Source organism: Pieris napi, chromosome 11 (genome assembly GCF_905475465.1).
Source record: "Pieris napi chromosome 11, ilPieNapi1.2, whole genome shotgun sequence".
Taxonomy (NCBI): Eukaryota; Metazoa; Arthropoda; class Insecta; order Lepidoptera; family Pieridae; genus Pieris; species Pieris napi.
Genome location: NC_062244.1, coordinates 211,791 through 233,458, shown reverse-complemented (window position 1 = coordinate 233,458; position 21,668 = coordinate 211,791). Strand labels below are relative to the sequence as shown.

The 21,668-nt window shown below is 37.6% G+C and overlaps 3 protein-coding genes across 9 annotated transcripts; 2 read left to right on the top strand and 1 right to left on the bottom strand.

Moving 5' to 3' along the window:
• Positions 1-1,626: 1,626 nt before the first annotated feature.
• LOC125053749 (microprocessor complex subunit DGCR8) lies at positions 1,627-6,053 on the top strand. 7 transcript variants are annotated; one of them, XM_047655278.1, is made up of 9 exons: positions 1,634-1,651; positions 1,818-2,278; positions 3,300-3,542; positions 3,618-3,734; positions 3,988-4,130; positions 4,298-4,779; positions 4,865-4,971; positions 5,062-5,498; positions 5,568-6,053. In XM_047655278.1, exons 2-9 carry the CDS (start codon positions 2,248-2,250, stop codon positions 5,973-5,975), a joined length of 1,968 nt encoding a protein of 655 aa, XP_047511234.1. In that variant the 5' UTR covers positions 1,634-1,651; positions 1,818-2,247; the 3' UTR covers positions 5,976-6,053. The 7 variants fall into 7 exon arrangements, with proteins under 7 accessions (XP_047511239.1, XP_047511234.1, XP_047511235.1 ...); XM_047655279.1 differs by lacking the exon at positions 1,634-1,651 and having other exon boundaries at positions 1,693-2,038; positions 2,106-2,278; XM_047655283.1 differs by lacking the exon at positions 1,818-2,278 and having other exon boundaries at positions 1,627-1,651.
• Positions 6,016-19,632, bottom strand: LOC125053750 (glucose dehydrogenase [FAD, quinone]). Its single transcript, XM_047655285.1, has 11 exons — positions 19,560-19,632; positions 13,128-13,277; positions 12,353-12,473; positions 11,880-12,025; positions 11,504-11,762; positions 11,151-11,412; positions 10,556-10,791; positions 10,101-10,344; positions 9,394-9,658; positions 8,890-9,030; positions 6,016-6,808 (listed from the first exon to the last, which is right to left on the bottom strand). The coding sequence occupies exons 2-11, from the start codon at positions 13,275-13,277 to the stop codon at positions 6,728-6,730; spliced, it is 1,905 nt and encodes a 634-aa protein (XP_047511241.1). The 5' UTR covers positions 19,560-19,632; the 3' UTR covers positions 6,016-6,727.
• LOC125053751 (acetyl-CoA acetyltransferase A, mitochondrial-like) lies at positions 6,741-8,815 on the top strand. The gene is made up of 2 exons (XM_047655286.1): positions 6,741-7,531; positions 7,636-8,815. Exons 1-2 carry the CDS (start codon positions 7,367-7,369, stop codon positions 8,650-8,652), a joined length of 1,182 nt encoding a protein of 393 aa, XP_047511242.1. The 5' UTR covers positions 6,741-7,366; the 3' UTR covers positions 8,653-8,815.
• Positions 19,633-21,668: the final 2,036 nt, after the last annotated feature.

The window sequence follows — 21,668 nt, the reverse complement described above, 5'->3', positions numbered from 1 at the left end:
AAAACTCAAGTTTGAATGGAACACTATAATTTAAAAGTAAAATAAATTTATTCGGCAGCACAAGACTACATACAATTAAAAAGACAGCAAAAATACTGCAATATGCTACTGAAAAGGAATACACTCAGCATTTATCAAAATCTATCAAAACGAGATTAAGTTAATTTCGATTTTGATTATTCTTAAACATTAATTTGTGTTTATAATTTTTATTGTTTATTTTTAATGTAAAAAAACCATGAAAAAAAAAGTGTGCGTGTACTAGGTGTACACACGTAAGAAGTGAAACTTCTTTATGACCTTATTTTTCGAAAAATTATCTACTATATGCAACTTTACAGAAATTGGTTAAATAAAGTTTAACAAAAGGCTTTTATTACACTTCAATAAACACCCTAAATATTTTATTGAAGTGAAACTTTATTATCGGGGTTGGAAAAAAATTTAATGTAACATTTTTCCGTTACGCGCCATCTTTGTGACAGAAAGTTGACAAGTGTTTTTCGATGACAATAATCGATTTTTTTTTATATATTATCGTTATTAATATTATTTATTATTGAAAAAATAATAAGGCTTTCGTTTCGTCGTTTCGCATCCAAGTTTTCGTGGTAAAGAACATATTTATGAAGATGAAGAAGACGACACAATCTTATTTGTTTATATTTACGAGAATAAAAATAAAGAAAATTACTCAAATATTAATGAAATAATCAAAATCAGAATAACACAATAAAATAATCGTAAATGGTTTTTAACCAATTATTATTATACATTAATGAGGTTGACGTTCCAATTAAGCTTCAGAATAATTCGGCATTGTGCGCCACTGAGTCACATTATGCACTATAATTGGAAAACTAACTGTTTATGCGAATAAACAATATAATACCTAATGGGGCATCCACACGCTGGCTGTTTGTCACAAACACCGCAAACAGCAAACGAAGTACCAAACACCAACCACAATCACCCAACACAAACAGCCATCCACATGCTTGGCGAACGTTCATAACATTCCGAATCGGCAAACATGGCGGACGACGAGCTTGTGGCAGCTATTACTTTCGGGTTGACATATTTTTATTATAAATTAAAGCAAGAAAAAAGGAAAAAAAGAAGAAAGCAAAGACGATGGTGGATGATTAAAATACATAGAAAGCGTACAAGGCTTTAGATCTATTATTTGGGCTTTAATTTGCCGTGTTTTTTTAATTTTACTTAAAAGTTACTTAGAAATGTCAGAATCGTAGGTGCTGACCAATCAGACATTTTTTACGCTTTGCGCGCCAACGAAAAAGTGTAGCAAGTAAATACGTCCGCCTCCCGCAAGCTCGCGCGCATACTGATCGCTGCCAAACGTGTGGATACGTAGCAAACTGTTTGCCAAACATCCTTTGATCTGGCAAGATAAACCGACACCGATGCCGAACACTGCCCAACACAAACACAAACAGGCAAACAACGACAAACACCCATCCACACGTCCGTGTTTGCTGTTTGCTGTTAGCTGTTTGCCATTGTTTGTCAAGCGTGTGGATGGGGCTTAAGTTTTTCTTCATACCAAACAAACTTTCATCATGTAGCGACTTTTAACCTTCTGTCTAGCGACATTTGCTTTAGTCGAGTTGGCAACACTGCGCACGTTTTGGTAATTACTAACTAGTACTTGGTAGTTGGTAGTATATTTTTATTAGTTAAATTACTTAAATAAATAGTTAGCATAACTTTTTCTTCTTGAAATCTTGTTGAATCTATATCCTGTAATATATAAAGTACTCTATTCTAATCAGTCATAATTCATATATTTGTTTCAGATTACAGTATCTAATTTTGACGGTATAAAATATTATATAGTTTGCTGTTTTTGTTACTAATTAATAATTACAGAATGGAGGTAGTTAAATTTAAATGCGACCAAACCATTTGGTGATTTAGCTCTGATATTTGATGTTACATTAATAAGTGATTGTGAGCGTCAGTGATCATAAGTTATATGTATTGATTAAGCATTTTTCTAGATTTACGTTTTTTATATGTAAGTATTTCCAGTTTTCTAGCTATATACATTATTTTATCCTTGAAGAAGTGACTATTTCTTGCAGGGAACAAACATCGGATCTGGTGACCATCTGCCATATCTCGTTCTAAGCAGTTTTGCAAAAGGCTTTTCTCTTGTCTTTCTTCAAAGGAAGTCTCTTGAAAATCTGCTAAAAGCCTCAGTTTATAATCATCTTCACTATTTAAATGTTCTTCTTAACATTTACATTTGACGATGGTAAAAATTCAATTGTCTATTTTTATTGGATTTTTAAAACTATCGCAAATTGTAATTGTTTCACCTCTTGTTATTGTGTTATGTACTTTATTCTATAATAAAAATAAGAACAGTATATTATAAAAGCATTTAAGATTTAAATGTTTGTAAATTTTTAGCCCTCTGTTAGTTGATGTTGATGCTCACAGGATAAAAACTTGAAACCCATAGTTATTGTATTATGTAAAATAATGCATGTTTCATGTCACTTTATATAATACAATAACTGTTTGTATTTTTTTCATACATTTCAGTTTAATTAAGTTTAGACTTAGGAGATATTGAATATTAAAGTAATTGAGGTAAGACCGGTGAAAGGTTTTTGAGATTATAAAATAAAAAAAAAACATAAAAATGAATTCATGTACAAATAAATAATTATTTATGTGTAGATGAATAGTTCAATGTAACAATTGTATCCATAATTGTTGAGACTATTTTATATTAACTGTGTATTATATAAAAACAAAATGCTATTTTACAAAATATATATATATATAACTTTAGCAGTGGTCAAAGTCAAAAAATGTTGGTGTTTTATCTTTGGTGAAACTTGGAGTAATAAAGTCAAATATTATAATATGACTATGAGTCTAAATTTATTATACCTGTATGTGTGTGTCTAATTTGACAATAAGAAATATTTAATAAGTGATGCATTAATTGGTTTGAAGGCTCTTATAGAATGTTAATGCTTGACTACTTATCTCAGTATATTAAATTTAAAAGCCAATTTTCCAGACATAAAGTTTCCATGTGATAATGGTACAAATTAACAAACACAAAAATTTCCTTTATTATACATATAAAAATATATAAACTTTTTGTTTTTTGGTCTTATTCTAAACCTATTCAAAACCAATTCTTTTTATTTGTTAGAATTCAGGGTAATATTTGTATATTATGAATTTATGATTAATAATTTTGTGAATTCTTTGGGCTTTAATCGGTCTATGCACACTACAATTACCTTATATTGTAGATAAAATGAGTGATTCAGAAATTCCACCACCACCAAAAAAATCCAAAGTTATGGTAGAAAAGGAGGAAGACTTCACCGAGGATCCCGGTACTAGTACCAATGAGTTTGTGGTCGATGACAAGTACAACAACTATGTGACTCCTGAGGAGCTACAGAAATTGAAGGAGTTTAAGATTCTCGATGAAGTAAAATCAGATGATGAAGAAGCCGGCAGTGACGGTGGAGAGTCTGATGTTTCCCAGGGTAATATAATTAAAAACAAATTAAAATATCCAAGGTTTTATAGCTCTAATAAAAGGTTACATAAATAACTTTCAGAACTACCAGAGGAAGAGATTGAAAAGATGTTAGAGGATGATCTTCCTGATGATTTCAAAGGAGCACCAAAACCAAAGGAGAAGCCATATATTTTGAGGTCCAAAATAGTAATGGAAGGTTAGACTTGGACTTGGCATCATACAATGCTGGAAATGCAGCATTGGATGTTGCCTGATTTTTTTTATTATTGTTATAAGTTGAGATTCAAGTTCATATGTAATAAAAATAGATGTATAAGCTATGAATGTGTAACTGGTGGTATTTTGTTTGCTGAAATCTAGACATAACATGTCCCCCTTGAGGACCTGTAAGGTTGTGCATTGTTGATGAGTTCACGCAGTGTGATTGAATTATCTACTGTTTGCGGCAGAGAAAGGCACGAATCCGTTCGAAGTGCTGCCTTTGGACTGGATATGCGCGCGTCACCTGAGCGGCATCCCGGTGTACATGCACCGACCCACGCGCGTCGTCACCCTCGCCAAGCCTTACTGCCTGGGCAAGAGCAACATACAGGTGATCCTCGTGATTTACGTCTGTCATATCTTGTGATCTGTTTTATTTTATTAAAACATCAACGTAATCACCAAATCATGGAATTTCGTTTGTGAGCTGTTTCGTGGTCATTCAAGCTTCGATTCTTTAACAAACACGATTTTTTTAAAATTGCCCAAATTTTTTAGCGTCACGACATCCCTATAAGTGCGATCCCGTGCTTGGCGTATCGGCGCGCTCTGGAGGAGGAAGAGAAACAGAAAGAGTTAGACAAGAAGATACAAGAACAGGTCGACATTTGTAACGCTAAACTACAGAGCGATAAAGATTCGCCATCGTCACATGCTTCCGGGACGGCCGATCGAGCCGAGGACGACCCCGTCGCGGAAGCTCCCGTCGGTGACGACGAAAAAGATAACGACACTGTTGCCGGATGTCCCTTCAAAGGAATAATAATAAAGGACGAACCCGAAAGCCAAGAGAAGGACAAAGAGAGCGAAGAGTCCCTGAAGATCCGGCCGGTGATAGTGCCCGGAGGAAGAGCCGTGCCTCCGCCCAGGGTGGAAGCGGTGAGCTCCAGCTGGCGCACGCAGCATCTCACGCCCGAACACATCACCCGGTACTGCGAGGCACTTTTCCACTTCAAGACCGTCCAAGTCATGCACTTCAAGTGAGCCTCTCCTAGCTTACCTCGCTCGTCCGTTTTTAATAAATTTCGAGAATACAATCATTTCTCGGGAAATACTTCGTTTCAGTCGCTGGGCGGATCGTCGCAAGTACACGAAGGCCCGTAAGGCGCTGCAGTACCCGTCTCTGCCCGAAGGCACCAAGCTCATCACCATCCCCACCACGGGACAGGACGGTAATGAAACGCTTTTCGGCGTCGACTGCCGAACGAGGATCGCTCCTAGATCCTAGAACTGTATCGTCTGTCTGTCTTCCCGTGCCTCAGGCGTCCGCGGCAAGAGGGACTGGGTCATGAACATGAACGGGCGCTGCTACCTGTCGGTGTTCCACGAGTACGTGAACCGCGCCCTGCAACAGCAGCCCGCGTACCACTTCACGCAGCTGGAGAACGCCGCCACACCCTACCAGGCCACCGTGTTCATAGGCGACATGCAGTACGGAGTCGGCGTCGGCAGCTCCAAGCGCCAGGCCAAGGCGGCCGCCGCCCGCGCCTCCATCCGCATCCTCATCCCCGAGATGAAGGACGAGCTGGCCGCTCCGGACGCGCCCGAGCCGGACTTCTCGTTCTTCGACTACGTGGGCGTCGAGGACCCGCGGGTGGCCGAGTTCTGCGTCGCCACCTGCGAGCCCTCGCCCCACGCCATTCTGCGCACGTGCCTGCTGCGCAACTTCGGCGCCGGCGACCGCCACATCGACGTCACGGTCGGTGCCCCGCCCTCTCCGCCGCCCGCGCTCCTCGCCCCGCCGCCTCTGACCGATAACTCGTTGCAGGTCGACAAGCTGGAGTACCAGAAGATCCAGCTGACCATGAAGGTGGGCAAGCACAGCGCGGTCGTCGTGTGCAACAACAAGAAAGCGGCCAAGCAGCGCGCCTCGCAGGCCATCCTGCAGTCGCTGCACCCTCACGTGCGCTCGTGGGGTTCGCTGCTGCGCCTGTACGGCTCGCGTTCGGTGCCCTCGTGCGCCGAGAGGAAGCTCCACGAGCAGCAGATCACGCTGCTGCAGGAGCAGGCGCGGCGGCACCGGCCCAACCGCGCCGTGCTGAGCAAGCTACGCCAGGACATGCTCAGGCTGGAAGAGAGGGATCGGGCTCTGGCGCCCGTGGGCACGCTGCTCTTGCGCCCCGCCGACGCGCTGCCTCAGCACTCGGGCTCCAACCTCAACAACTTGCATCTCTAGCGCCACCTCTTACAATCATTAAAATACAATAAAACACGTATATATATTTTTCTTGTTTAATAAATTAACTAAATTGAGTATTTTGTACAACAATTATTATATATTAAGAAAATCTATATCTGCGATAACAGTCGTAGATCATTTCGACGCGCCTCTTCATATCCATTATTATCTAAACATTACCGGCCTCAATATGAAACGTGGATGAAGAATAATACCGTATTTGTTACCGTGGAAACCATTTCTTTTTTTATTTATCTATTTATTAAAGTACGCTACATATATAATGCATTTTCTACAGTATAAGTTACTATCTATCCTAACATACATAATAATCACGATGAAACATTAATTTTACTAAAATAAAAATGCAATAACAATATTACACTTTCATTACTTGTAAAAACTCGGTACTATATTAAATCCATCTTTCACGTGGCCGACTACATTACTAGATGTAACTTAAGACAAATGTACATTATACAATTTAATACAAAATATAAGAATGATTCATGCTAATCCTTCAATAGAGTAGTGTTTATGTAAACATATAATATGTATATTATAGTTATAATATCTTACAAGTGATACCACCAAAATAAATTAGTCTCCGTTCTTAATGTCTGTTTTTATAGATGGCGCTAAATTATTGGGTAACAAGGTAACATTTTAAAGTAATGGTAACTACAGCTAAACATCTAATTCGAGGGGGGAGATTTAAGGAGAGCCCCATGAGCTGGACTGCGGATGGGTCAGAGCCAGCCTGGGTAGCGACTCTCGCTAGGGCTCAGTACGTTGGAGATGTCTGCCGACTCCTGCGTGGGGTTAGGTACCTGAGGACAATGGCGCATAATTTACAAAATTATATAAATATTTTTTTTACGTTAAACCTAAAACATAGTTGTAGATTACCAGTGATTGAAGGAATGAGTTAGAACTATTTTCTAAGTAAAAACTTGCAAAATCAATTTAAAAAATACTTTTATCTATAGAAAACTACACTAACGTAAGTAGATTAATATTGTAACGTTGTATCTGTTTGACCGAAATTATAGATCTAAAAAAATAAGTTATGTTGAGAAAGAATTCATTCTAACTTTAAGATAACACCATTATCAATATTCGAACGAACGACGTTTCAGAGAATATATTATGTTATACAAATCACTTGATATGTTACTGGGTCGTACAAGGACATTCTCCATAAATTGATAATGCCTATTATCTAATACGAGGTAGTTGTATGTATGTACTGCGTAATAGAATATTCCATAGTGCAATGTATTTGCATCATTCAATGCCATTCAGTACTTGAGCATTGAACGATGTAATTTATTCTTAGAATTTATGAATTGTGTTTTGTTGTGGATCAGTTTTAGGATTGTTCAACAATGTCGAAGATTGCTCTTAGCGAGGCGGTAATAGTGTCTGCTGTCCGTACTCCGATCGGATGTTTTCGAGGCAGATTGTCCACTCTCACCGCCACCGAACTAGGCGGTATGGCCATTAAGGGCGCCGTTGAGCGGGCCCACATATCACCCGAAGAAGTGCAGGAGGTACTCATCGAGATGCAATAAAATTATTTATTTTTGTGTATTATTTCTAAGAACCAGATAATAAAAACAGTCTTCGTATCTTTGATATTTTGTATGTTTTGCAGGTTTTCATAGGCAACGTGTGCTCAGCGTATTTGAGACAAGCGCCAGCTCGTCAGGCCGCAGTTAACGGCGGCCTACCTGCAAGCACAGTTTGCACCACAATTAATAAGGTGTGCTCATCGGGTCTTAAAGCCGTGACATTGGCTGCGCAAGCGCTACAGACTAGGACTCACGATGTGGTCCTAGCCGGAGGTATCGAGTCCATGTCGAATGTTCCGTTCTACTTGCGGCGCGGTGACACCCCGTACGGCGGGCTGCAACTCGTGGATGGCATCCTTCACGACGGCCTGACTGATGTCGAGCATAACATACACATGGGGGACTGCGGCGAATACGTCGCCAACAAGTTTAAAATCCCGAGGTGCGAGCAGGACGACCACGCCGTTGACACTTACGAGAGGACTATCGCTGCCTACGAGGATAACGTTTTCGCGGAGGAAATTATCCCCGTCACGGTGCCGCAGACGAAGGGAGCGCCGGTTGTCGTGGCCGAGGATGATGAATATAAGAAGTTCAATTTCGAGACATTTACAAAATTGCAACCGGCATTTCAGAATGGAGGCACGATAACCGCTGGAAACTCGGCCAGTCTCAACGATGGAGGGGCTGCCGTGCTGATGATGACGTCGGAAGCTGCCGTCAGACTAAAAGTGGAGCCGCTGGCCAGGGTAGTGGGGTACGCGGACGCCGAGCGGGAACCTATCGAGTTTCCTGTTGCACCGGCCGACGCTATTACTAAACTACTAGAGAAAACCGGGGTTTCAAAGGAGAGTGTATCCCTGTGGGAGATAAACGAGCCGTTCAGCGTTGTGGGGATCGCTAACCGGCGTATATTGGACTTAGAGGATAGCATTGTCAACGTGCACGGAAGTGCGGTGAGCCTCGGTCACCCATTGGGCATGTCTGGTACACGACTCGTAGCCCATCTCAGCCACGTACTGCGTCGCGGACAGCTGGGCGTGGCCACCACGTGTAACGGCGGTGGGGGGGCCACCGCCCTAATGATAGAGAAGATATAGATACTGTAGTCCAATGGAATGAAAATTGCATTCAAGGCTATTATTATTTTATTACAAAATGTTTAGATACATTCAATACGAGCGGTATTTGTGTAATGGTGGTCTGGTTTTTACATTACTTTAATAGTTTTGAGATAAAGCAGTAATAAATAACAGAAATTAATCTGGGTGCTTTCTAATTCCCTTATTTTTAGCCGATCGGTTCTATATTTTTATATAATACAAGCAAATACTTACTTGTGTCGCGCCCAGCCAGCGTTGCTTTATGAAGTCTGCAGCGCGTTCTGCGATCATGACAGTTGGCGCGTTGGTGTTCCCAGATGGGGCAGCTGGCATCACGCTAGCATCCACCACGCGAAGCCGATCGATACCTTGCACCTGCAAGACAATTCAAATATTATACACTAAACAGATAATATTCTAGTTAAACAGTTGTATTGCCTGCCAATAAGTAATCTAAAATAATTTTTTGGCATATATATAATAATACTATTATTTTATACCAACATAACCTACTATACAATATTATATCCCTACATAATTTTATTCAGAAATCTTTAATCTTACAAATCATCAAAACAAAATTAAAATGAACTAAGACATATTCGTTAGAAATTTATGCGCCTGTTAAACCTAACTTAGCAAAAGCGCACTTGTTTCTCTTATTGTCTTGAAATATATTAGCAGGACAAATCCTGGCACTGATGATGACTTTTCATAAGATAACGAATATTAGCGAACCTGCAACAGCGGGTCAACGCAAGCGAGTGTGTCACCACGAGGCCCCATTCTACATGACCCTGCCTGGTGGTTTTCCGGTCCAGTCTGCATACGCACCGCACATTCCCAGTAAGCGTCGCACCCGAACCGATACCTTTCGCATCCCTTCACTGGGGTGCGATCCAGCTTTATTCCGTACTTCTTCAAGGCTCCGGTCTCTGACAAGCGGACCGCGAACTTGATGCCCTCAATCAGGGTCTTCACATCGTCTGGGTGGGTCAAGTAACTAAAAGTAAATGAAATAACGTTGTAATTTTTTGTATTAATTATACTAGGTATTCATTAAAAAGTGAGAATGAGTAAGACGCAATTATGTTTTATTAAATGTTATTTATGTTTTGTTAAATGTTTATTAAATATTTTGCTTTAGACATTGCATTTTTAAAAAATCATCCTGATCCCTTAAAATCGTGTAGAGAAATTACTTTAATAAATAACTGTAAAACACAATTAACCGACACTTTTTACTGCGCGGGAGAGCATTCGTAGTTACCAAGGCTACATGTCCGCACGTGAAATGCAGAAGATAAAGTAAAGTAAGAAGCAAAATATAGCGGTTGATTTATCATAGAAACGTGCAGCTGATATAGGAGACAGCTCTTTAGACTTTACGTTTTAATTTCCTTGTACGTATGTGTATATTTTATTATCAAGCAGAAGTTACTAACTTGGCAAAAATCTTGGGATGCTGGAAGGGGTCAGGGCTGGCGATTTCTAGACGGCCACGACTTTTTGGTCGCAGCACAGCAGGAAACATTTGCACGGAACGGGCGCCTTCTCCCTTACTCTCCCCCAACATCCCGGTCTTGGCACAGTCTGCGAGGAACCCGCCGAAAAACATTTGGATGTCGGGATTGTCTTCCTCCGGGTTTACATACTTTGTGTTGATGAATGCGGTTACTTCAGATATTCCTACAACATTTTAGGGTCTTTTAATGGGATTATTTAAATATCTAGGAAACATTTAAACATATTATAAATATAGGTAATATTAATGAAAGACTCAATAATTGATATTTTATAACTATTTTTGATTATAATAATTATGTTGATTATTTGTTTCCTCGTTCTCAATATAGGGTTGCAAACAATAAAAATATTTATTATAAATTTCTTTACTAACCGGTGCCGGACATGAGCCCGTCACGGAAGAGAAGATACTCCATAGCGGTGGCCCAGTTGAGAGGCGCGGTGTTGTTGTCTTTTAAGTAGAAGCTGAGGAAATGCGTGACGTGGTTGTGAAGGTTGCGACCCACACCAGGCAGCTCATGGATTACTTCCACTCCCGCCCGATTCAATACGTCCGCTGGACCCACGCCGCTTAGCTGAAGCAGTTGTGGACTCCCAATGGCGCCCGCGCTGTCAACGTTAGAGTCTTTCTTCTTAACTTATACGTATTTGGAAATAGACAAGAATATAGGCAGTACACAAATTGTTTTCTATAAAATACGTATTAAATATTTTGTCCATCCATCTTTGTAGTTAGATAAGTACGTAAGATACTTAAATCAAAGAGATCAAGGTAGTCGAAGGACGAGGTATAATTAATATTTTGTTTCATAATAAAATATCGTTCAAATGTTCGTTGTAGATTAAGCAGAATCTGTAACATAGATATTCACCATACAGCTTACCCCTTTATCTTACCCCCGTCTGGCTCAGTCCATCGAGCGTTTTGTTTATTTAATTTAAGAAATAAATTATCGTTTTCAAGTCACCTCAGTATAATTTCGTTGTTAGCAAAGACAGTCTCGGAACGGCCGTAAGAGTTGATAATATCGACAGCGTAGGCGCGCCTCGTGGTGGTATTGATCCGTACTCGGGCCGCTGTGGCGTTAAGCATCACGTGGAGATTGGGGCGATGCCTGGCGGGACGCAAGAATGCCCGCGCCACGCTCACTCGAGACCCGTTGCGATGCGTTGTTTGAGCGATGCTGAAGCCAGTGTGGATTGCTCCATTTAGGTCACGGACTTGATAACCTATTATTGGGAGGATTTTAGTTAAGATTTTAAAATGATACATCTACTTTTACCGTCAGCTAGACATCCAAAGCTACAAGCGGGTAATTACCGAGCTCCTCTCCGGCTTTAAGCAGACTGTGACTGAGTGGTGGATGATAGGGGAACTGCTCCACCGTGAGAGGGCCACCCGTGCCGTGGTAGCCATCGTCGACGTCATGCATCTGTCGGTTGTCCTCGGACTTGATGAAGTAAGGAAGGACATCATCGTAGGCCCAGCCTTCGTTGCCGGCAGCCGCCCATCCGTCGTAATCGTGTCGGGAGCCACGCATGTACATCATACCGTTCATCACCGACGTACCGCCCAACACCTAATGACGATACAAAACGAAGTACATACATTTTTAGATAGTTAACGATGTAGGTGCTGCATGAAATAATACTACCGACAAAGATAATTAAACTAAACCCTAATAATTAAACCGTACCTTCCCACGCGGCCAGTAACATTTGCGGTCTTTCTCCCCTAGGCACGCGGCTGGCTCAGGTTCCGTGTGGTACCCCCAGTCGATGGCAGATCCGATAAAATTCAGAAACATGGACGGCACCTGCGTCCCCGTCGGCTCGTCGAAGCCTGAAAAAATAGAAGTGGCTGGTGGTCAGTGGTTACTTGCAAAAATTCTTGATCAATCGTTAGGTAATCATTGCAATGAATGCTGCAAAATATTGTTATGGGTAATTTTCTTTTCGTTTAGTTATTGGTATTTGTCACCAGCAAATTAATAAGCAATGTTTGAACAATTTGTTCTAATTATTTATATTACTTTTCCACTCTACTCTTTATTAGTTAAACACTTGGAAATAATAATTGTCTATAGAAAATATGCGAATAAAATTATGACTGTTTTGAAATTCATCATTAATTATCAGTCACTGTCTGCAGTACGTAGTTTTACCGCACCTGCCTCTAATAATAACACCCTCCACTGAGGCACTTCCGACAGCCTCGCGGCGAGCACGGAGCCCGCCGATCCACCTCCCACCACGATGAAGTCATAAACTGAATCCATTTCGCGACGAAACTGAAAAATACATCGCATATCAAACATTGAATCTCCTTTTACAAATAATAAAACCAATTTATTTTATTAACTAGTCTGGTTCTCTAACATGTAATTTTGGTTTTATTATAATTCAACTTTCTCAGCTATGTAAGGAGATGAGTAAAACTAAAGTCATGTCACTAAGATTACTTATGGATTATGCAATACAAAAGAACTTGAGTAGCTTATCAATTACCACTAAGTACAAGTGTGGTACAACACGCACGGATATATTATAACACCCTAGAAGATGGATGTTTATCAAAGCGTATAAATTTTCAGCCATTGTTTCGGATCGGGGTGAGTGCTTTTCCGTGTTGATTTATCAGTTTCCCATAAACTTGTAGTTTCCATCTAGCATTTGAATATGTAACCGTATATAAACATATTTAGAAGTAAGTTATTTACATAATTCTACCCTTTGTCATAACATGCCATTATCGACATCAAAGGCGAAGGTTCAGATGCTCGGGGCAAAGACACGACGGACCACAATGACTTGTACACTTATATAACATTCAGATATCTTATTGGACTTATGTACCACGATAGGCCCGATTAATGTTCAACCGAAATAGGAATTATCCATTTTAGATTTCGGTTAACCTATTTGTAAACAAGTATCCCTTATACCTGTGGCCTCCCACACGGGTCTTCAAGATCGCATTGACTGCGCAGGAACACTTCCAGCAGTCCCATGAACAGCATGAAGGCGCCGCCGCCGCAAGTCGCCGCCAACGTAGGCCCTGGCTGCGACATTGGACAGTCGCATGATAGCGCCATCTGGATGTATTGAATTTTGAATTACAAATGTTTCGAAATAAGTGACAAATTACTATTAATATTTAAATGACCATTAATTTTCGTTTTGGATCGAATTTTACATTCGTGGCAAGATATCCTTCACCTAATGCAGTCAAGGCTGGGCGAAAGTGCTGTCATAGAAACAGAGTGACAGAACACATCCATTATAACTGGTTACAACCATAACTTATATGACGGGGTCACATATCACCAGCTATCAGTATTGAGATCTAGTTACAAGGTTTTGTTTGGTTAGGTAATAAGTTTTCACTCTACTGAGCAAGTGTGTTTGTCTATTTATTTGTGCTTTTGAAGTCTTAATTCACGATTACGTAGATGCGTAAAACTCTAAAAACGCAACGAAATTAGTTTTTAAACTTGAACTGACCAAGTTATCTAATAGTTACAATGAAATATTGCTCCAAATACAGCAGTTTGAATATTAATTCAATCAGTTACGCCTCCGTGCTTACTCAACCGGTGCGGGCTTTCGGTACTCATTGATTGACCATAAATAATAGACATTTCTTTCAAGTAATCATATTTATTGTGTATAAAAATTTAATAAAGACATGCAATATATGTAATCAGGTCTGAGAAAATTTAATCTTTAGAATTCTCAGAAAGTCTTTGACAATCTGGGATAATTACTTGAGGAATTAATTTTTTTTCTATTTAAATGTAACTATTTTAATCAACATAGTGCTTTATTTTGCGTAATTAACGTATGAAAAATGTTAGTCATCAAATCAGATCGACAAGAATTATTGCAAAAGATTCGCAACGTGACCTCGTGACCCTTTGACTACGCATTCGTAAGACTATAATGGATAGTTTAGTAACCAAAAATTGCTTATTGTGTACGAATAATACTCATTTAGCTGGGTCTGGTCATTCGGGACTTTTCTTGCGTGTCCACATTTGTTCGTTGACAGTAGGTGACTTTTGTGTGCCTAACATAATATTGGCCAATGCATTAATATTTAACCGTACAAAACGTATCAGCCTGATATTAAGTAGTATTGTCGAAGTAGACGATGAAATAAAACGTAAATGGCATTAGCTTTACCATACATCGAAATAAATAGAAATAATAAACATTTATTTAAATAACTAATACTTATAATAATAAAATAATATACATTGAAATAAATAACTAAACTTAACATAAACTAAAATATATCATTAAAAGGAGTCCCTTTAGGCAAGGTTCCGAAGATACTGGCAGCGTTCCCCCTTTGAATTGCTAGACTAATTCTTTGTCCGAGGTAGCCAGAAAATTTGATTTAATTCGATTTTTTTGTAGTCGACATTAGTCATCATTCTCCTTCTTTCTTCTATTTATCAATATAATGTAACATTGTTGAAATTGTTCACATTAAAAAATACAATAAACACGTGTCCGCAGCTCACAATCTGCTTCAGTTGGACTGACATTTATTCAACGTCAAAAGGATCAAACTTGCAATGTTATCATATTTAATTATTAATATAAAGCATGCTTTAAGAATAATAAAAATACACGACGATTTTGCAATTAATGCGGAAGCCGAGATAGCATCCGACGCGAATGCGGCAACTCGTAACAATTGTTGTGATATGAAGGTTTTCGTCACAAAAACCTACTGCTTAATTGTTAATTCATTCCCTAAAAATAGCGTCAAAACTTCGTCAATAACTTTATCTTATACTTATTTGGTGTAATTGAACTTCACGTGATATGCATGGGTTGTTAAAAATACTGAATTATATTGGAACTAATTAACAAGAATTCAAAGTGAATTCAGTTAAAAACTAAGACAACGTGCACCACAATCGTTCTCGTCCCGCTTCACACGCTCTGGCACAATCTATTTTACGCTTTGAATCCCATTATATATACAATTTTTTGACTACAATTTAACGTTACCTTTATTCTTATCAAAACATACTTATAACCGTAACTTAAATCCTTTATGCTGCTTAACTAAATTAACTAAGTTTTTGACCAATACAATATATACAATACTAAAGATAGATATCTACTTGCATTGAATATCGTGCATTACTCACACTACATTACATAAATTAAATCATTATAATTAATATTATTTAAATTACTTTAAACGTCTTTGATTAAAGCTGGCTCTAATGGCAGGCCTGGTCGTAGGATATGAAAGAAATCGGTCCTGCTTATATAAATGAATTGGTATCGACATGTCACAAACCGGGTCGACGTGTCACCATGTACCTGCTCTTACATAACGCACTGTATGTTGTATGTGCAAGGAAAGTTCAACTTAATATATAATATGTTACATTCATTTAGCACTTTCGTCCCATTTCTAGTTGAGCTTCCTCGTTCTTTACATTTCTTTAAAAATTATGGTGTCATTAAAAATCTATATTTGGCAAAATTTACAAATAATTAATTAACTATTGATTAATGCGAGTTTACGATAACGATTATCTACAGTATATAATTTTATAACGTATTTATAAATTGTGAATTATGAGCTTTCAATCCCGCAGTGCAGTGAGAGGATTCTCGCGTAATGTCAAGGAGCTTTGCGATTCAAGACAGTTTAATCTACTTGAAATGCTGGATTATGCACGTCTAATAAACAGTTTTAATAATATTGGTATCTTCTTCATGAAGAGGCAAACATTAGATGTACAGATTTTGGTGTATTTTCGACGTGTACTACTACTACACAAGTCAAGTCCTAGGTACACGGTAAAATCGATCCGTACAACTCTAGAACTTTTGACATTAATAGTTATTTTAATTAAATTATAAAGACTATCACATGTTGCGCTATCGTTTCCATAAGTTTTATTTAAACAAGTCTAAGTTTATTTGTATTTATTCATCTTAATTATTATTAATTTATACACAAACTTAATAATATAAAAATAATCTCCTGAACGCCTTGAAATTTTGCGTTAAGAATAAGAAAACATATTTGTTCTTAAATTGACATTGATATTTAAAGCACGTTAAACAATTTAAATTTTAAAAAGGCTTATGCAACTTTTACTAAAATGAATACAGTATTTAAGTGTCATATGGCAACTTGGCAACATTAACAACCAAAGCGACATGACATAACTCGACGCTGTTAATTAGCTATTAATAGCATACAATTTATTTCTATGACAGCTGTCCGAGTGATGGTTTTACCATCTTAAATACATGGCTATCATTTATCACTAGCTGTGGCAGAAGGCAGTGGTGTAACTATAACATCTGGGGCCCGTGGCAAATTCTTTTGATGGGGCACTATCAGTAAACGTTGTACTCAGTTTAGTTTTAATACATTTTTAGATAAGATTTTCAGCGTACTCAATTACACCTTGTATATATGTCCCACTAATGGCCATAGGCCTCTTCTCTTAGGCGAGAGGGAATGGTCTGTAGTCCCCACGCTAGCCCAATGCGTATTGGAGATTTCACATTCTTCCATATAACATAATATCTCTTGGGTCGGGGGCCCGTGGAATTTTGCCAGCCCTGTCACCCCATTGTTACGCCACTGGCAGAAGGCGAGTGAATTAAATAATATATAGGTAGTTTCTTACTCTACTTGTAAAAAAAGCTATTTAACGATGATACTACTCGACTTTATTTATTTATTTTACAGCAGTATCCTTTTTAATTGTAGACCAAAATACTGAAACTAATATTTATTAGAACCGTAATTAGGTCGGCCCTTTTGATGAGATAAATAAAATGAAATGTATAATTTAAATCTCATTGAGAAATCACATTCATGCAACTTCTATATAAGGCTCTAAAAAGTAAGAACAGGAAATCACAAAAACAGGAGTATTCATATTATTTCAGTTTTAACAAGAATAAACTAAATAAATTAAATGATGATATCGAAGTAAATCATCTTAAAGTCCATTTCAAAATACATTAAAGCCTTTGTTCGTTATAAGGAAACTTTCCCTCGAAGTCCTTACTCCGTGTAATGTCAATGTTGAGCTCAATTTATGAACACGACCACCATTAAGGATCTTAGTACAGTAGTTCTCCCAGAATCAAATACGTAGCTTTAGAAAGTCATCTTGAATATTCATTTATCTAAGAACATTATGGGTAAAATGTTCTGTATTTTTTAATCCAGCCCAAGAATGTAATTAAGCCGCACTATAAGAATTTTATTTTCAACAGAGTCAAATAACAGCTAAAATAATACGCAATTTGACCCAAATACCGAAAATCAATGTGTTTTTAGATCGCAATGAGCGCCTAATGTGCGGAAAAACCAAGTATCTATAGCTTAGCTTAGAAATGAAATCTTTATAGTTTAAAAATTGAAATAAGCCTTTAAATTTATTTTAAATGCATATTATTATAAATCTTTGAAAAAAATCAATATTTTAAGTATATTATTTATTGGTCAGATAGAATGTTTCATTGTACTAAATTTCTTATAATAAATAAATATGTTAAAATAAAAATTAATGGTCGAAATAGAAGTGGTCAAGCAATTAGAAGCGGTAGAGGTTGCTTCATCACTTCGCGTAATCTAATGGTGACCGACATCAGCGGTCTTGTGATTGTTTGGAGCACGCACTTCTCAATTCCCTTCTTGCCAGGCTATGATTTAATCAAGTGTGATAATTGTCTTTGTGGTAGAATTTAGATAGCAAGTGTGTTATAACAAAATGACACACTACTAAGAAGTCGATATATTATTATAATAGACTTAAAAGTCCATTAGACATGATGTAAAATGATCTTGGTAGTAGGTAATGCTCCGTAATGACGTTTATTAAGAACAAAACAATATAGATACGGGGAGATAGATTATGGAGGAACTTGCACAATTCCATTATGAGCCCAACGTATCACACTCGGCACTCGGGATTTAATAACGAACCAAACAAATCTATTTATAGAAGTAGAAGAATTATTAAAAAGTTTAAATGGATAAAGATTACTTTGAATTTCTTAAAAAAAATTGATTAGCATAGATGTTTCTCATTCACTGTATACTTACTTTAAATTGCTTTATTTTGAAAGCAATACATTTTGCAATCCTATTCCACGTATAAAATTGTAGTGATGCTCGTTTCCATCAAAATAATTATATAATTCTAAATTATTATAAAAACAATGAGGTATGGCAGAGGTCAAGTGGTGAATAACAATGGTCAGAGCAATGAATGAACAATGGCGCTTATCTGTTCCGTTGAATAACCTTACAGCTCCCTCCGCACGCCACTACGAAATCATATTATGTGATAAGCTTCGCACCTTCACGCACAATTGAAATGAAACCGAGAACTGCGTGCTTTCGTCAATCATCTTAAGCGAAAACTGTTACGACAGCTCTATAAATACAAATTCATTTATTCCAAATTCAAAATGGTAAGTACCGATGTAATTTAAACTACTTCTTTAAAATAAAATATTAATATTAAAAGGCTATATTACAAACAGCAGATTGGAGAGGCTGCGCAAGGTCTCAAAAGTCGTGATAAACTCAACAATTACTATTTGGATACGAAAGATAAAAGAATAAATAATTACACATGACACAGGCACAAATTCAATTATACAGACTTTGATGGCCATTCTATATGCGTTTTTATTAAATAATTTGCAATCATAAATAATCTCATAACATTGTTTGACAATACGAAAGATAAATTTTGCCGCTTAGGAATACGCAAAACTTAAACACATTTCAATAATAGGTACACCTATTTACAATTATTTAGTTTTGCTTTAATACAAGCTCTTCGTGGATCATATCAATACGGCAGAACAAAAGAGCGCAACGCGCGCACCGAGAAAGGTAAAGGCGAGCGAAGATGAGCCTGGCACCACCGCTCTGCCTAATTTTGTTATCGTTTCACAATCCTATTATTACTGTTAATTTACATCTTAAATATTACTTCTCGTTGCGTATTAAAGTAGCACAACTCTATAGTTTAATTCTTTTATTGCCGTAATCGAGAAGCAACACTAGATTTTGATTTCAATTCCCAGGAAAGTAATTATTCTGTCGTGTTGCGCAGGTTACGTGCTTGTGAAAAAAAATTAGAGCAACAAATGCAGATATGTCTTTTCCGTGACTTCTTTTGAAATAGGGAACTTTATTAACATCTCTACTTAAAACATAAAAATGTACTCAATTAGATTCATTCAATTTGTACCTATGGTTTCTCGCTCCAAAATAAAACGCTACTTGATTAAATAAAGATAAATATATTTTTATTATTATTGCTGGTTTGAAACTTTTTGATTATTTAAATGTAACGTACCTTTGAAGTGTAGAACGGGTGCAGCACAATATGGCGCGTGTATATTGTTCGCGCTTTGCTCACTTACTGCCCAATACCGAATGGCAAGTGCCGCCGTGAACCCGCCGCGCCGGGCCCACCACCTCGGGGAAAACTGCTGCTCACAAGGGTAGAAGATATAAATGTATCATCAATCGTATATAAAAGAAACAATTACCATTATGGCATTTAATTTTATAAATGCTTTATTCTTTTATGTAAGGCTCTATTCTGAATCAATATTCAAACTCAAATATATATATATATATATATATATAGGTAAACAAGTACACTTATGAACGTCAAAAGAAGTTAAATTAATTGTAAATTTACATTTACTACCAGTTCGCAAGTCAAGGACGTAGAGCGGGTAAGAAGAACTGGCAAGAAATTTTCTGCCACTTTTTTTAATCGCCAAGTATTGAGTCATACAAATTGTTTGAACTGGAGAAAATCAATCCCAAGGATTAGGATCATTTAAGTATTCGTCAAATTTATAAAAAGCTTTATTGATTAATTTACGTTTAACAAGGGCTTTGAATTTATTTAGTGATAATACTCTAACTTCCCTTAGGAGTTTGTTGTAAAAACGAATACAATTTCCATATAAGGAGTGGTTTATCTTCTGGAGCCTGGTTGCTCGTACACTCAAATTAGTTCTATTTCACGTATTATATTGGTGAAAGTCACCATTTGTTTTAAAATCGTTTATATTTTTTTGTACATACAACAAGGCTTCAAAAATATATTGACCAGATAGTGTCATAATATTTAATTTCTTAAAATAATTCCGTACTGACTTCCTCGGAGAAACACAACAAATACCCCGAACAGCCCGCTTCTGCAGTACAAATATGGATTGAACCTCTGCAGCAGCACCCCACAGTAAAATACCGTACGACATAACGCTGTGAAAGTAGCTATGATACACAATTTTAGCCGTGTCCTTATCAGTAAACTGTCGGATTTTCTTTACCGCATAGTGCATATGCTGCAGAGTTCAGCCTATTCGAAAGAGTCTCTATGTGTGGGCACTGGAGTTTACTATCTATTATTCATAAACTGTATTCTAGAGAGGAATTACGTAAAGTATCTTGGTAACAAATAGATGATACAATTTTTCAACTTCGGCATATTCATTAAGTATGCAGAATTTAAAAACATGTGTTATGAGTAAATGAGGGTAAGATTTTATGGTTGAATTTATTTGTAGATCAGTTTAATTGCTATAAAACAAGTAAACTGTTGGCGGTGGCTAATGAGGTGAAGGAATTGTCAAATGCACCCCGAGGGAAAGCCTCATTGAGACTAGATAGTGCACGTGGGCGTGCCGCTTGCGTCATATCTGCGATCTACACGCATGCGCAATACATATGCTTTTCTCACCGGTACCGTCAGCATTTCTGACCAGAAACAGCCGATTTTGAGTAATAAATAGAAATATAACTTATTCTATTTGTAAAATACACATATAACAACTGCTTTAACCATGTAATGTGAATTTTGTAAGTGAATTATTTAATAAAGATGCCTATTTGGAGGTTAGTGAAAAAGGCGAGATTTAAAAGAAGTTGCAGATGCGGACGGTCCCCACAGCGAGCGGGACTGTGACGACTCTATTATCTAATTAGCGAGACAATGCATGCAATGCATATTCACTTCGAATTAATCCGCTATACACGAGTCTCGGAACTTTGCCTCTCTCCACTTAGCACCTTGTTAAGTAATTACTTAAAATTAGAATGAATTTATTCCTTATACCTATGAGAGCAGCCAAGGTTTTTTGTGAAGAGATAATCAAATCATTGAGACTAGATATTGTAAGTGTAGTCTCTTTATTTAAACCTTCAGAGTTAACTACCGTGAAGGCAGCCAATGGTTAAGGTGATGGTTTCAACTGAGTAATTGACAATTTTATTGTGGACTATTAAGCTTTTCTTCAGAGTTAGCTTAGATTTCGTATAAACATAAAAGTCAATATGTTTTAATTACAAGGGAGTTTATCCAGCTTCTATCTTATTTCTTAATGTTTTAATGAAAATCTCGGAATAACCAATATAATTAAAACACAGTATTACTTACGTGTTATTT